General features: G+C 44.6%; 2 protein-coding genes across 9 annotated transcripts in view; both read left to right on the top strand.

The window, feature by feature from the left end:
• LOC121600455 (insulin-like growth factor-binding protein complex acid labile subunit) overlaps positions 1-2393 on the top strand; it is a 202954-nt gene extending 200561 nt beyond the window's left edge. For all 8 annotated transcript variants that reach the window (XM_041929061.1, XM_041929059.1, XM_041929062.1 and 5 more), the window contains one exon: positions 455-2393. In XM_041929061.1, coding sequence (XP_041784995.1) covers positions 664-2361 — 1698 coding nt within the window. In that variant the 5' untranslated portion in view covers positions 455-663 and the 3' untranslated portion in view covers positions 2362-2393. The remainder of the gene's footprint in view (positions 1-454) is intronic.
• LOC121599034 (protein doublesex-like) lies at positions 2362-8945 on the top strand (the record flags this gene model as incomplete). The annotated part of the gene is made up of 1 exon (XM_041926508.1): positions 2362-8945. A coding segment is annotated over one exon (948 nt), but the record flags the coding sequence as incomplete, so codon positions are not given.
• Positions 8946-17332: the final 8387 nt, after the last annotated feature.

Below are 17332 nucleotides of genomic sequence, written 5' to 3' on the forward strand. Positions count from 1 at the left end.
AACAGCATTTTGCCCTTCCCTGTGAGAGTGTACGTTTTCTCGGGTCCAGTATCATCGTCATCAAAACGGTACTGCTCGAGCACGTTGCGTTATCGAATTTTATTCCCAGTCCCCGCGCGTAAGAAACGTTCCTGATTCCGAAGGGAAAAAGTAAACAGCCTTTGGCCGCACCGGGGAGCGAGTCCCGACTTGGGGAAAGATTGTTTGTTTCCCATCCCCTTTTTAGCTCTCTATCGGTTTGTCGGTTTCTTTTGCCGGCTCAGGTGAGACTGTGCGGCGCACAATTTACCGGAAGCGATAACTCACACACATACAGTTGTGCGCCAAGCAGTCACACTAATTCCTGTAATCCAATAAATAGCTTATGGCACCTCTGCAACGTCCGTAATCGAGTTGTTGTCTACTTTTGCTAACGGTTTCTGCTTTTTTTTTCGCTCTTTCCTGCTTACTCCAGACTATGACGATTCGCGCGGTCCCGTAGAGCCGGAAGCTACCCTGTCGCTCTCGCCCCAACCACTAAAACAGCACAGAAGAAGGAAGTGCTGTGCTCCCAGCCGCGTTCGAAAGTCCCTTTTCCGGGGGAGCGCTCAAGCAATCAATCCTGCCGCCGCCGCCGACGACGGCTCGATATTTCCCAAACGACAAAACCCAATCAACACACGAATGACAGCGCACACGGGCAGCAACAGATCGCGGGGCCACCGCTGCCCGCGGGGCATGATGCTGAGCCTGCTGGTCGCCGTCACGGTCGGCATGGTGATGGCGGCCGCGGTCGTCGTCTCGCCCGTCGAGGCGGCCGGGCTGGCCAACTGTCCGCTCGGCTGCCAGTGCGACGACGATACGCTCGTGGTGACGTGCGGCGAAGGGCAGCTCGACGTGCTGCCGATCGTGCTGAACCCCTCCCTGCAGCGGCTAGTCATCAAGAACAACAAGATCAAAACGATCGACTCCTCCATGCAGTTCTACGCCGAGCTAACGTTTCTCGATCTGAGCTACAACCATCTGTTCAACATGCCGCCGCGCACCTTCGCCTACCAGCGCAAGCTGACCGAGCTGCACCTGAACCACAACAAGGTGGGCTCGATCACGAACAAAACGTTCGTGGGGCTGGTCGCGCTGACCGTGCTGAACCTGCGCGGCAACTTCCTGGACGAGCTGCCCGAGGGCGTGTTTGCGGGCGTGCCGAAGCTCGAGGAGCTCAACCTGGGCCAGAATCGCATCGCCAAGATCGACCCGAAAGCGTTCGCCGGGCTGACCGGGCTGCGCGTGCTCTACCTGGACGACAACACGATCAGTGCGGTACCGTCGCCGGCGCTGCAGCCGCTCCGAGCGCTGGGCGAGCTGTACATCGGGCTCAACTCGTTCGCCGCCATCCCGAAGGAAGCGTTCGCCATGCTGACCGGGCTGGCCAAGCTCGATCTGGAGGGCGCCGCGCTGCTGAACGTGTCGCGCGACAGCTTCCGCGGGCTGGAGCGGCTCCGCACGCTCGACCTGTCCGACAATCGGCTCGCCCGCATCCCGACGGCCGAGCTGGCCGTGCTCGAGCGGCTCGAGGAGCTGTCGCTCGGCCAGAACGATTTCGAGGCGATACCGCCGAACGCGTTCGCGGGCCTGAACAATCTGCGCGTGCTGGACATATCCGGTTCGCTCAAGCTGACGCGCATCGAGAGCGGCGCGTTTGCGCACAACACCAACCTGGAGGAGATTGTGATCGCGTCGAACAAGATGCTGACCGAGGTGCAGGACGGTGCGCTGAGCGGGCTGCCCCATCTGCGGCGCGTCGTGCTGAAGGACAACGCGCTGACGACGCTCACCGACGGGATGCTCTCGTGGAACGATCTGGTCGAGCTGGACCTGTCCGAGAACTTGATCCTGTGCGACTGCCAGATACTGTGGCTGCGCAATCTGCTTGTGAGCCGTAGCAATGGAACGGTCGGAGCGGCGGCACAGCAGATCCCGGTCGTGTGCGCCTCCCCGGACCGGCTCCGCGGGCAGGTGCTGCAGAGCCTGTCGCCCGAGCTGCTCGGCTGCACGCATCCCGACCGGCAGCAGCAGGCCATCATCTGCGTGGTGCTGGTGAGTGCCGCCGCCGTGCTGACGACGCTCGCCCTCGTCCTCTACAAGTGTCGCCGGCGCATCCAGGAGGCGGTCAAGGGCAGCTGGGGCTCGAACGGGATCGGCCGCAAGGAGCGCGAGTATCAGAAAACGTTCTCCGAGGAGGACTACTCCGCGCGCCATCCGCATCCGGGGCCGCCGGGCGGCGGGCTGGCGATCCATCCGACCACGCTCAACAACTACCAGATCAACCACCAGCACCATCACTCGCACGGCATCCGGCACATCCCGGTGACGGAGCTATAGCTAGAGGCTCCCCCTCCGCCACCACGGAGGGGAGGTCCGCCCGTGGCCGGTCAAAACGGGGCCCAGCCAGCCGGCACCACCGCCACCAGCTTTCTGCAGCTCAGCCAGGACCATCTGGGCCAGCCGGGGCCGGTCCAGCCCGGCATGAAGCTGTTCCCGAACTACACGCCACCGATTCCACCGCACCATCAGCAGCAGCACCACCACCACAGCCTGCACCATCACAACGGTAACGGTGGACTGGACGAGCCGGCCAACAACCACCACTACCACCAGATCACGTACCAGACGCAGACGCTCGCACCGTTGCGGCTCAATCAGGAGCACTTTCTGCCGCACGCGGCCAAAACCACCACCACGGCCGGCGGGACGATGCCGGCCGGTGTCAATCAGCCGCGGTCGCACGCCAAGTATCAAACGCACCATCACCATCTGCACCACCATGGGGCTGGGGGGGATGGGGCCACGCTGCATCATCACAGCACCGGCAGCTACTCGCCCGATGGTGGTGCCGGCCCGCTCCATCACCACCACCTGCACCATCACCACCATCCGCATCATCATCCGCATGCGCCCCATCTGCGGGACGATTGCTCCGACCGGGACGATGACGACGATGACACGCTGGACGTGAACGATGGTGTTGGTGTCAGTGGTGGCGGTGGGGAGGAGGAGTGCAGTGGGCAGAGCGATGCAACATCACCGCCCGACAGCCCGCTCTCGCCCGTCCCACCCGAGCTGCCCATCCGGAATGGGCTGCTGGCGGCAAACGCGCTGAACCACATCAACAACAACAGCGGTCCAATGATGGGCACGGAACGGATCCGGTCACCGCCGACGCCACCGGTCACACCGCCACCCTCCTTCACCAACCACACCGGCGGCACACCGGGGCTGGACAGCAGCGGCGGCCGCAAAACGCTATCCGTCGCACGGCACTATCACTAGGTTCTTAAGTAGACACGACAGCAGCACGCGCTTAGATAGACACTCGCGAAGGAATGGGGCGAACATACAAGGGGCGAATTTCCTAATTAGGGGGTAAGGGGGTTGCTATTGTTTTTGGGGTATTGTGATCTTTACTCGTTGTTTTTGCGTGTGAAAGTAGCAAGAATTAGGTGGATTTTTGTGGTGAATTCTTTGTACGTTTTCGTTGCGTACAAAGTGAGCGCGGAAAGGGAGATGAAATTCTTGGATTTTTGATTGAAATTCTTGGAAAATATGCTGAGAATTTATTTTCGATGCGCAAAATTGAAGGTATCAGCGGTTGGATATCATTATTGTATCAAATTAACCTCACTTTATAAGCTTTTTTGTCATTTCTCGATAATTAAGCGCAAATAATCGTATTAAATTTGGAGAGCGATGCTCCAATACAACAAATTTTGAGATTTAAGGTCATGCTAATGAATTCCAACTAGCAATTGCTTGATGGATATAATTTCATATATCTGCTTGTAGCTTTTATGTGATCAGAAAACCTCTTCAAACATATTTGTACTAAACTTTGAACTTCCACGTTACTGCTTTAGTCACCATCAAGGTCTTTGGGCTGAATGACTCTATTCTGAGGCCGTACTTTTCGTAATTCTTGGGTGAAGAAACGCGATTGTGGAGGAGTTTTATCTAGTGTTTTCTTCTTCTGATCAAGATGGATGCTCTAGAGCTCTTGGAAATATCTTTGAACACTTTGCTCCTGAATATCCTGCTGAATCCTCCTGAAGAATTTGCCACAATTTCTCAATGTTTTGTATATTAATTACAAAAAAGTCTTACATGCCGTCATTTTCGGAAAAGTCAGAAATTTGACATCTAAAAGACTTCGTTTATTCTTTTAGTTTTGTGTTCGAAATCTCAATTCCATTCAATTTGAATTGAATTTCAAGAATTACTGTAGTTCCTTAAATATGATGAAAATTATTGAAGTTGTTTCGACATGCTCTTTTGCCACTTAATTAGCACCACATGTTATTATCCCTTGGAGACATCCGTTATCACAGTAGCTTCATAATTCCGTGCCTCTAGCGTCTTGTTTGAGCATTTCAATTCTATTTACCTCAAATCGCCTCAACGAACTGCAAGTAGCCTTCACTCATCTTGACTCCTGCGTCGTAGACCCGTAGGCTATGGGATTGGGAAGGGAAACGGCACCAAAAAAAAATCATTGCCCATTTCCTCCTACAAAAGCACCAGTGTATCCTGTTTCCTGTAGCAAATGTATCGACATTTGTCACTGTGTGTTTGTGTGTGTTTGTGTGTGACCACCTGGATAACGAGTGGTGGTCCCGAGCGTGGTTAGGCACTGTTTTCTCTCGTGAAAATTAGGTCCGGTTGCCCTACCCGCTCTCGCAACAAGCAAACCAACCGTGACGGGCGTACGAGCAAGCAGCGACGGAACACGACAGGAAATGTTGTTTAATTAAATTAATGGCCGGAATAATGTCGGTGACATCCGTGCCGCCATCGCCAAACCGAATCCAATGGAGCCGGCGCGCACATGCCGGAAAGGACTCAACCGTGCACGACGCCGGCAGAGGAAGTGTTTATTGATTTAGTTGATGAACAACCCCCACCCGCAGAACCGGGCCTTATCAGCGTGCCCAATCCCCAAACCATGCCTGGTTGCCACCGCAGCAGTAGGACGGGAGGCTTTCTTCCTTCCCCCCCTGATAAGCCTAATTTTGGAACAAAAGAGAGCCTAAAAGAGAGTCTTCTCCCGCCGTCTTCCACAACTGCAACCACTGTCGCAAAACTATTCCCGGTACATGAAAGACATCCTTGGATCTTTTCAAACGTGAGCTGCGGAGAAAAAAAGAAGCCCCAGCAGTATCTTAAAATAGGCTGCTCCATTTCTGATTGATTGCTGGCGAAGTGATTTGTGGAAAAGATCCCTGCAGTAGGAGACACAAAAAAGGGCCCGCAACGGTTTGACATTTACCGGTCGCCAGTTATTTCCGAACTACCGGCCGAGAACATCATTAACGAGACGATAATTGTAATTAAACAAAACCCCAGTACCAAGATATTCTCCCACTTCCTTTTTTTCTCGATCTTCTGGGTAAAGTATTTTGGGGCGAATGATGTTATCTTTTCCACGCTCAACTGGTTTACTTCAAAGACACGCACACACACACATTACACAAGCCCTAATGAGCATTCGGTACAGTGGGGGGATGGCTATTTACTTTCTTTTGAGGATTGTAGAATCAATATCAGTATGGCAGGGGTTTTTTTGTACTGCAGCTTTCCTATTTTGGTGCAAAGTTTGTCTTTTTGTCGCTGTACCATCAAAAGAAACGACACATTTGCTAATGTTTTGCGCCCGACTTGCTTTACGGGTTTGGATTTTGCATCATGATGCTGCTTCCGGCTGGAATGACGCCGCTTTTCAGCGAACTGAGTGAAAGGAACGGGTCGTCATTCTTTGACCCGTACGACGGCGACGACGGCGGCAGTCATCAATCGTGCCTGCACGTGAAAGTAGGGCTCACGATCTGACCCTGACCGGTAGCTCGGAGGGAAGAGATCGACGTGTCCCCGGCAGGCCCCAGGGGGGAACGACACGGCCACGACGCGCTGCTAGCAATTAGCCATCTGCAGCACCGCCTCCTTCGGTTGGTAGCCATAGCGAATTGGAGCTCCGACCGGCCCAGAAAGGGGTTTCCGTTTTTCGCGACGCGTGTATCTTGTGCACAGCTCCCTTGAGGGAGGGGAGTTTGGTTGAAATAGACACACACACTGCACTAACCGCACTAGCCGCCTCCGGTGTCGTTTGCGCTTCGCGTATATTATAGGTCATTCGGGGAATCGTTTCGCCACACTCGCCGACGGTGGAGCATTCCGTGCCGGGAGAGAGAGAGAGAGAGTGAGAGATTGGTTGCGTTGGTTTCCACTTTTAATAGAACCATCAATCAAACTCACTGGTAGCTTAGCAATACCCTTCCCGAAAGAGGTTCATGAGGTCGCGATAATGTTGAAGCCACACTGCTAGTGATGGGAGCTCGGAATTGGAGCTACCCAATTCCGATAACGTGTTCGGAATAAATTTCGGAGCCGAATCCGACGCTGAAATCGATTCCGATTCCGAATCCGATTCCAAATCCAAGGCCGAATCCGGAACCAAATCCGGAGCCGAGACCGGACCCGAATCCAGAGCCGAATCCGGGGCCGATTCTGGAGCCGAATCCAGAGCCGAATCCGGACCCGAAACCAGAGCCGAATCCGGACCCGAATCCGGACCCAAATCTGGAGCCGAATCCGTAGCCAATTCCGGAACTGAATCCGGAGCCGACTCCGAATCCGGAAATGGAAATAGGTCCAGAATCGGGATCGTCTTGAGTATCGGGGGCTCCGGAAACGGAATCAAAATTGACTCCAGAATTGGAATTACCGGTTCTTATGGAGATGCCAAAATCGACTCCGATTTCGAAGCCGATTCTCAGAATTTCTCAAAAATACCCACAAGGGAGCCAATTCCGATTCCGGCCTGATTCCTACTCCGGAACCAATTCTGATTTCCGGTATCAGTTCCGGAGCCTGATCTGGACCAAATTGCAAATTTCCCGGACGATTCCGATTCCGGGACCTATTTCGGAGTCGATTTCGATTCCAGAGCCGATTCCGGAATCGATAATGGAAACTGATTCCGGACCAACTATCCGGAATCGATTCCAAAAATCTTCGGAGCTAGCCGGAATCGATTCCGACGAAAACTTCATTTTCCCCATCACTACACACTGCTGCTTGGCTCCCCAGCATCCCCAAGGGGGTCGTGTTTTTGGCAACTCCCCGCTTTCCTAAGCATGTTTAGCCTAATTGAACGCGAACACTCAACGCGCTGAACGAGTTCACTCGCTGACACACACACACACCTAATCGCAGCAGCACCAAAGTGTTGAAGCACGAGTGCCGATTGGGTCGGGATTTTAATTTTCCTGAAAGGATAGGCATCATCATAATTACTCGCTCGCAGGCTCGCTCTCCTTTGCCCAGCACGAAAACCAGCGTGTTTTAATCAAACTGCTGCTGCTGCTGCGTGTTAAATCCGGCTTCGATGTGAATTAATTCGCTATTTTTAAAAACACTCCAACAAACACTGGGCTTAGATGGCGGGTGGCGTTAGAGGACACACCGGAGCCCGTCACAATCGGTACAGCAATCAAATTTGGAGAAAAGAGTGTTCAATTAGCAAGCTAGTCTAATTAATTCATCTCATGGGGCAGTATAGTAGTTGATGAAACTCGGCGAGTGAGGCCTTTTGCGCCTCGCAATCTTAATCCATGCTTTCCTTAGCCTTTTCGATGCGCAGTGTCCTTGGGCGAGTTTTTTTTTCCCTTCACCTGCTGGTTGCGGTAAACTTTCTGCGGTTAAACCTCAGGCGGTAATCCAAACTAAAAGAGAAAAGGCGCGCGAACCAGCAGCTACATCAAAAGCGAAGCGAGGGCAGTTGCTCCGTTGCTGCCGGGCAGGAAGCAGACACGCCGAAGGAGGAAAATCAAGCGAAAATAATTAAACCATTTAAAGTTTTAAATTGAACCGCCCGGTCTCTGGCCGGCGCTGTTCGGCGCATTTTTATAGCCTTGACGAATTTTTAAGGAACAAACGGAGGTCCCTCAAAGTGTGTTTGTGTGTGTGTGCCGTAAGTGTAACGCGTAATGACACTTAGCACAGTGACGTTCCCCTTGTGTCTTTTTTCCCCCTGCTTTAGCCCTGTGCCTGTGGAGGTGCCCTCGATTGCCCTCTTCCGCAGCAAAAGTGACAGGGCACTGCGCGGCCCCACATAGAAGGAGGATGCAGCCCAGAGAAAAATATTATAATTATGTCATAAAACTGGCCACAATTGATTGGCCCACGGCAGGTAACGGAGCCCAACAGCGCGAGAGAAAGGGAAAAAGGGGAAGTTATAGTTTCTGGGGACTGGCAATGCGATCGTAAAACCAGTGTGTCAGACATCAGCCGGGTTGAAGGAAGGTAAAATGAAAGATGGGTTTAAAAAATATAAAACCCCGTAAAACAAAACGTCTCCCGTCCGATGAGTAATGGTTGTGTAACGAGAGAGAGAGAGAGAGAGAGAGCGGGAGAGAAAGAGAGATGGTGCGTAATTAAATTAAATTATATTTGAAACACCACCCCGCACGGGCGGGAAGGGAGGAGTTTTGAGTTGAGGCGAAAATTGAATTCAAAACAGAACCGAAACAGAACGGATCCCCAAAAAACCAGTGCCACCATGCAGCAGTCGTCTGCTTGATGCTGATGATGAAGGGTACACTGGGAATAACAACACAAAAAACGTGCTACACGCATTGCAGAGCACAAAAAGTAGAAAAGAATGGAAATAAATGTCCAAGAAGGCAATAAAATAATGGTTGTTTGGCCGCCCCGGAAGGACGGATGTCTTTGTGGTCTTTGAAGAACGTGAAACCGAGTGTAACAAAAAGAAGAGGGTAATAAAGTGAAAATTGAATGATAATGTACCCACCCACAGGTCCCACTTCTCGCCCCTTCTTAAAAACTCCCAACGACGACCCCATGGTGTAACGCCCCGTTCGCCCCCTCTTTCCCCCCCCCCCCCTCCGTAAGTTTAACACGTAAGCAACGCGGAAGCATCATCTTCAACTTTAAAAGCAATATTTCTTCTACAGAAAACACACCGACACAGCAAGTATATAAGCATATTGAAGCATTGAAGGTAGGGAAGGAGAACAAATAAAGCGTACAATTTCACTTCATACTCTCCTCTAAAAGGTGATAAAAAAAAACTTGATGTAACAAAAAAAAAACAGCAACAGAAAATAAAAATAAAAGAAACGGAATAGCCGTGTTTGAAGCATAAAGCAACATAAAGAAAAAATGAAAACTTCGACTGTGAAATGATTCCAACAGCAAGCGCGGCATATTTTAACATTAAGAGAAAACGCAACAGAAGAAAAAAAAACACATAAACCCCTCGACAGTCATACACGCTATTGCTAAAACACTGTAACGAAAAAGAAACAGTGTGTGTTTGTATATAGAAAAAAGAGAAAAGAAAGGAGGAGTGTAGTAATCATAGAAAAAAAAACGAATGAAAACCTATTAAATAGAAATATACAAAAAAAAACTAAATCGTTAAAAAGAAAAACAAGCACTAGAAATCGAAAACAGAAACTAGAAATTGATGTTGATGAAATGAAAAACGTGTAAATAGCATAACTTAGCATTTAACGTCTCTAAATGTGTTTTCGAAACAAATAAACAAACAAAAGGAAATGCAACAAAGGAATAGGAAGTGAAAAATTCATGCAAATAGGAATTAAATACAAACTTATATCAAGCAGTAAACGAAGGAAGTGGAAAACACTGTTCGTGACAAGTATTGCGGGGTTGTTATCAATTTTAAAATTAAAAAACAAACAAACAAACATATACCATAGCTAGAGAAAAGAAATAAAAACACAAAACTCCAGAGAAAAAAAATCTTTGTAAAAATTGATGTTCAAAGGAAGGTAACGAAAGCAAATCGGAGAAGCAGCAGATATTGTTGTTTCAAAATAGCCGTCAACCGTAGTGTAATGAAAGAGGAAAAAAAACAAGAATGAAATAATTAACGTAACTGTGGATAGAAATTGTAACGATTCGAAACAAAATGGCAAACAAAATCAAATCAAAAACGACTGCGTGATCGTGGTAGGACGAACATTGACGAACACTCTTACCGAACCGCTCCACCAACTTTGAAACACTTATTTGCGTGTGAATTTTTAGGTCGTAAATGAAAACAAAAAACGGAAAAAAAGAAAACAATTCGAGAAAGCATATTGAATGTTGTACATAAACTATGCAAACACTATATAGCAAAACACACGCCGGTGTGTTACAGTAGAAGAAGTGGTATTGCTACACAGATGTGCGCATTCGAACAATGTGGAGCACACGGAACGAGAACGGCAGAGCATACCAACTGTGTAAAAAACAAAAACAAAGCGAAATTAAAACAAATGGAAAATAAACGCATAATTTTTCATTAAAAATAAGGAATTGTTAGTTAATTTTGTCTCTTTTTTCTCATAATTTGGATGACCAATATGATGACATCATTTTAGGACGTTTTCTTCTCTCGCCTTTTTCCGCTTTCGTCGATCCTCAGGCGTGATTTATCTTTTTTTCTGAAGAACAAGAGGGACATCGCTTTTATCCATATTTCATCGGAGACACCAGGAGAACATTCACAGCAAGCGGTGAAACTGGCACGGATCATTTTCGATTATTTTCGTCGCAGTGTGAGGGCGTTCCCCACAATTAGATTTCTTCTGGTAGTTGATATTCGGTAACAGGAGAGCATGATCAAAAGGAGATCACTTCTACCAACACTACGATGATCGCGAGTGTTCAGGTGACATGCGGCGTTAGGATGAGGCTCGTGTTTTGGAAGAAAGTAACAAGGTAACATCCAACGGTAGAGGATGTCTACTCACCTGTCGGTAGCCGCCCGAGTGCCATCTCTTTCGTGTGCATTGTCATCTAACGCGTTCTTATCATCGCCGCTCTAATCGTGTGAGCGAATGCGATCGACAGCGTGTCCTCTGATTGGTCCAATTATAGTTCGGCTTTATTCATGTAAGTGTTAGATCGTTTCAAGTAAGAGGATGGTATCTATATACTTAAAGGCACTTCTTTTTTATAGAGTTTTTAGTGGAGTGATACAGTTGGCTCTTTCTCGATTATCTAATTGGAAACCGATCGATTGTAGATCAAACTACATTCTCTGCTTTTCTCACTCATTCGCACGTTATTAGACTTTTGGATGCAACAGATGTATGAGTGAAAGGAGAGCTTTTTTCTCTTTTTAGCGTGTTATCATGATAGTTGGCAGGTCAGTAGCTATGTCATTAAATTATATAAAAAACATTATTAATTAAATTCAATAAATGAAGTTAAATTAATTAATTAAATAATAAAATTAAATTTTATAACTACTGTTAACTGCAGACGTTTTTTTTATATTTTTACTAAGCCATATTTAAAAAATTAAGCTATTTTCATTATCCAATGTTGGACAAATCGATTTTCTAGGCTTGGTTTTGAGTTTCTCGTACAATTTCATATTATTCAATTGTAAAATTTGTAACAATTCTTTTTCAAGGTACTCTATTTTAATTCAATACACTTTTAAGATTTTAAGTAGAAGACACTAAGCAAGGATTCCGTCGATTCATTCTAACTATTACAAGGCAAACATAAGAAATATTACATTTTCTCGTGACTTTATGATTTCGTTTATTGTGTAATTGAGTGAATAATTAATCAATATGATAAAAAAATAAGTTTATTGTATAAATTTAAATGTTCAATTTCATTGAATGTATTTAAACTCAAGCACTTTTCGAAGGCAACGGTAGCTTATCAAAAAAAAACCCAAAAAAACAAACACCCTCCAATTACCACTCAGCTGCACAAATACGCTTTTCAACAGCCCCATCAATGCGTCGGAAGCAAATCAGGTATCGAGGCGGCGTAATAACTGTGACCAAACTTCTCCGGAAAACAGCGATCGGTTAATTAATAAAACAATGGTCACGTTAAGCGTTGTAACTAATAGTGACGCTCTCGATGGTGGGATAAAAACACCACTCCGCTCACACCAACACACCTCCTCCATCATTGCCCGCACAGAAAACAGTAAGACAAGCGCTAGACATCCCAGCAATCGCCCGAAGGCATTTGAGCATTTGAGGGAAGAACGACAATTTGAGACAGCGCCGGGCAACAAAAACAAGCGTTCCCTTTCTTCCCCGCCAACGAATGCAGACGACCGGCCGGTTGATGGTTCTGTTTTTCAGCAGCAACAACATCATCGGACTGGATTGTTATGAAATAAAACAACTGTTAATTAATTTCATTAAAGTTTGTTTTTCCCTATAGCCCCACCCCATAGTCCCACCTTGGCGGTGTTCCGTGCCGGTGACAGGCCGGCCAAAGAAGCAGACCCTCGAAGTATTTGGCTTTCCACCAACACCGTGAACCAGTTTGAACATCTACAGCTGCGGAGGGGAATTTTTGTGTAATGAAGAACGAATCAACTCATAATTTTTATAAGCATGAGAAAATGAAAAAAAAGACCTACAAACAGACGTTTGTACATTGTATTTGTTACTCGGCAGAGCAGGCAGTAGACGAAACAATCGACCCACTCCCACTGTGACTCACCCGCGCCCGTGTTGCTCTAGTTTGGCCGTTAGCGGGCAATGGTGCTAGAACAAATCGAAACAAAAATAACTAACGCCAAGCAAACGGCGCGAGGGAGTGATGACAACGGTAGTTAACAATGAAAAACTCAGGTGCGTTTTTCTTTCGCACCCTGCTTGGCACTGGGAACACACAGCTGCTGACGGACCAGCAGAAGGCTTTGGCAGAGTTTTTGGAATCAATTAATTAAATCTTAAAAGAAAGCTAACTTTTCTCCGTGCGGATCGGAGTCGGGCAACTTCTGGCTGCAAGATTTCTAGAACAATAATTCTAACAGAAGGCTTACCGGGTATTGCAGGACTCTTTTAGCCTCTAAACGATTTATTAACACAATTTATTCACTTACCTGGTTCAATGCAGGGTTCGTTTTTCAATTTTATTAGCTGTTTATATTGATGATTTTATTGAGTATTTATCGAAAGTCCCCTTCAGCATCATAATAATAATAATAATGACAATAAAAATAATAATAATAATAATAATAATAATAATAATAATAATAATAATAATAATATAATAATAATAATAATAATAATAATAATAATAATATAATAATATAATAATAATAATAATAATAATAATAATAATAATAATAATAATAATAATAATAATAATAATAATAATAATAATAATAATAATAATAATAATAATAATAATTGTAATAATAATAATAAAAATAATAATAATAATAATAATAATAATAATAATAATAATAATAATAATAATAATAATAATAATAATAATAATAATAATAATAATAATAATAATAATAATAATAATAATAATAATAATAATAATAATAATAATAATAATAAATAATAATAATAATAATAATAATAATAATAATAATCATAATCATAATCATAATCATAATAATAATAATAATAATAATGATAATAAAAATAATAAAAAAAATAAAAATCATCATCATCATCATCATCATCATCATCATCATCATCATCATCATCATCATCATCATCATCATCATCATCATCATCATCATCATCATCATCATCATCATCATCATCATCATCATCATCATCATCATCATAATAATAATAATAATAATAATAATAATAATAATAATAATAATAATAAAAATAATAAAAATAATAATAAGAATAATAATAAATATAATAAAAATAATTATAATAATAACAATTATTATAATAATAATAATAATAATAATAATAATAATAATAATAATAATAATAATAATAATAATAATAATAATAATAATAATAATAATACAAATAATTAAAGTAATAGTAATAATAATAATAATAATTTTAATGTTGCGTCATTTTAACAAACGTTCTCACTATAACTTTATAAGCATAGCCATCACCATTTTATGTCATTTTGACAATCGTTTCGATCGTTCCCGAATTCGATTGAGTTTGGGAGAGTGGCTGTATGTAACACACTTGGTGTTCAATTCATGGCCAAGGTTTGACTGATGAGCTAGCGATTTTTTCTTCTTATTTTTGGGTCCAAGCAGTATCCTAATACAGGGTTTTCCAAGTCAGTTTCAAATGTAACCGCATCCAAGATGTTTTTCAACAGCTGTCAAATGGCTTAGTTGCTTCAAAATGAAATTTCAGTTTCAACACATAACAAAGCACTGTCAAACTCAATCCAGCTTGAGTCGTGTTGAAAATCATGTTGGATTAACATCTTGTACGCGGTGAATAACAATTTTTACATTCGAAACTGACTTGGAAAACCCTGTATTGCTATTCCAACTGAGACCGATTGAAATTGTAACAATTGTAGAGGTAAATTGAACCTAACATAAAACATTGAGATGCAATAGAAGGCATTTAGCAAAAAAAAAACACGAAAGTGTGCTTCTTTTTTTCTATTAAGCGTAACGTCCTACGCGGACATGCCGGCCAATACAGGCTTTCGAGACTTAGTTCATTACCAAGCAGTCCTTGCTACGGGAGGACGTTCCATTCTAAGCTTGAATCCATGACGGGCATATTATTGAGTCGTTTGAGTTGACGACTGTATCACGGGATTCCCCTGGCAGTGTGCAGTAGCACAACAGTGTGCTATAGGTATTGAATTATTTAAAAACATATTTTGTCAAACATATTGAAACAGGTTTTTATATTCATTACTGATTGCACATATCTGGCTGCTACATTACAGAGTTTTCCAGGGGTTCTCATAGTTGTAGGACACTTCTTTGACTTCTTATGGGAAGTGAACTTCATATTATGCAAAATTGGACTCTAGGCACCCTTTCTGGACAAGCGTGCTATATTGTCCAATTATCATTACATTAAGTTCATTGCACACAAAAAGGAGTCAATAAAGTGTCCCACAGCTATGAAGAACTCCTGGATAACCCTGTATCTTTACAATTAAAAATCTATAGCAAATTTGATTTTTGGCAGTACAGTGTCTTCAACATTTTAAACAAAACTGCCTTTTGGACCTTTCATTAGAATAAACAAAATCTAAATATTTGAAGACAGCGAAATAAATCCATATCCAAACACTTATCGCTGCAAAGAGTTGTTTAATGCGCTCACAACAAAAATATGAATATCATCAAATATATTCAAAACAATGTACAAAACGAGCTTTAAAACTGCTTTTAATTTAAATTCAAATCTGCCCATTAGCGTTTATAGCTGATCACGTTTGCGGTGCACCACAGATTTTTATGAACGTTGCATACATTTTACACGCCTGTAGCTAGTAGCTTTCATTGCCGATTAAACATCAAACCGTAAAAAGTGATTAACTGTTGCAGATGGTTTCAAATGCTCACTCGCTCGCCTCCACCACCACCGGCAAAACGGTTGGCGTTCTCGGCATTGTTAATTTTTATTACACTAATCCCCTTCCGTGGGTTGTTGGTTGCCGTTTTTCCCACTCTGCTCATTTGTCCCAAATCCATCTGCTTCTATCGTTTGCTGCTGTTGCTGTTGCAAATGCATCCGCGCAAAACAAAACGATTCCAGTGCAGTCCGACCGAGTCCGCGTCGGTCATAAAACAAATCAGCAGCACGGAAACGCATCCTTTGCCCCTGAACGCAACCAGCGCCGGGATGCGCCCCGCTGGCCACTTTTTATCAAATAAAAGAAGCGAAGCGCAATGCTCGCTGTTTTTTTTTACAACATCCGACAACAAATTGGTATTTCATCGCGTACTTCCTTCACCACTCGGGAGCTGGGTGGCGTGTTTTTGCCAGCCCCCTCTCGGTCGTTGCATAATTTTTATGAACGGACACCCGTGTGTTTTGGACCAAACTTCTCGCGCATTTCTCGTTAAAGTGCAGTAAAACATTGTCGTGGTTGAGTTCCGCAGCGCGTTTGGGCCAGCGAGACAGAGGAGATTGAACGGAACTCGAGCGTCTGTGGAAGCTGAAGGAAAAACTTCTCACGCTCACCCGCTGTTGATACCTTGTTGGACTGCTCGACAGGAATCGGAGTCGCTTCGCTGGTGCTAATTTCGTGTTTCTTTCGAGCTGGTAGATTTATTTACCACACCCGCGTGCACTTCTTGAACGGGGAATTCACCGGAAAAAAAAGCACTGGCAGCAAATGGTTCGCACAGAACGAAATGAATTCAATTTAATCTTCGTGACATTTCAATTTACCTCGGACCGTCTGTCGGTGCAACAATTGTTGCATTGATGCACAGTTGTGTGTGTGTGTGAATCTGTGCTGCCGCCGTCCTGCGATCGTTTGTTACGTCCATCATCACCTTCCGCTCAACCGGGCCATCGGTTGCAAACCGCGAACCCGAAGGAACGGAATGAAAGAACTAATTTTAATTAAATTATTTTACCATTTTCTATGCTGTCTAAATCGGCCGTGCTTTTCTTGCCCAAACCTCTCTGTTTCCCTCAGTAACTCATTTAAAACCCTTAGAAACACTGCATGGACCAACGCTGAACGTGCAACGGTTGCACCTCGTTCGGTGTGTTGTTTCGTGCATCATTCGATCGAAACATCTCACTCAGCATTTTCCCCCGATCCCCTTCACCACCTACCCCCCCCCCCCCCATGCACCTTCTTTAAAATCGTATTGAAATGAATGGAAAAAAAGGAAATAAACGAGGCCAACGCCAAGCGGTTTTGTGAAGCCGGCACATCATTAGCTAAAAGTTTCCGCCCGCTGTCGCTAATCAACGCCCCATTCAATATTGGCCCGTCGCAACGAACATCTTCTGTTTTGTCTTTCCACTTGCTGGTGGTGGTGTAATTCATCCATACCGGCGCGTGTTTTTTTTTTTTCAAAAGCAACGACACGATGATCTTATGATCAAGCTGGGTTTCAAATCCGACGGAAACCTTGAGCCAACGTTCACGATAGCAGCATTTGGTGCAACTTTTGCCAAAGTGAAATGAGAAACTTTTTGCTGACTTTGCCCTTTAATCCAGCCCGCCGGTTTACGGTGGAACGAGCGGACTTACAAAGTTGCACGATCGTTTCAGTGAGGACGAATTGGACGGTTTCGGGATGCTTTTGGTGGCAGAAAGAGCGGCATACCGGTTAGTGTATAGTGTGATTAAAATCTTCTACGGTGATAATGAGCCGGTGTGATTATGCTTAGATAAGTTTAGATCTTGTGAGATTGGTGATAGAATTGAATTTTTGATAATATCCTTTTGCCAAAGCACTAGGAAAATACAGCAAAAAAGCACTTTTTATTTTGCTTTCTAATGACTTTAAAATGAAAAGGAAATTTAATGTGAAACATAGTACACTTTTGCTTAGCAAACG

This window comes from Anopheles merus, chromosome 3L (genome assembly GCF_017562075.2).
Source record: "Anopheles merus strain MAF chromosome 3L, AmerM5.1, whole genome shotgun sequence".
NCBI classification, from domain to species: domain Eukaryota; kingdom Metazoa; phylum Arthropoda; class Insecta; order Diptera; family Culicidae; genus Anopheles; species Anopheles merus.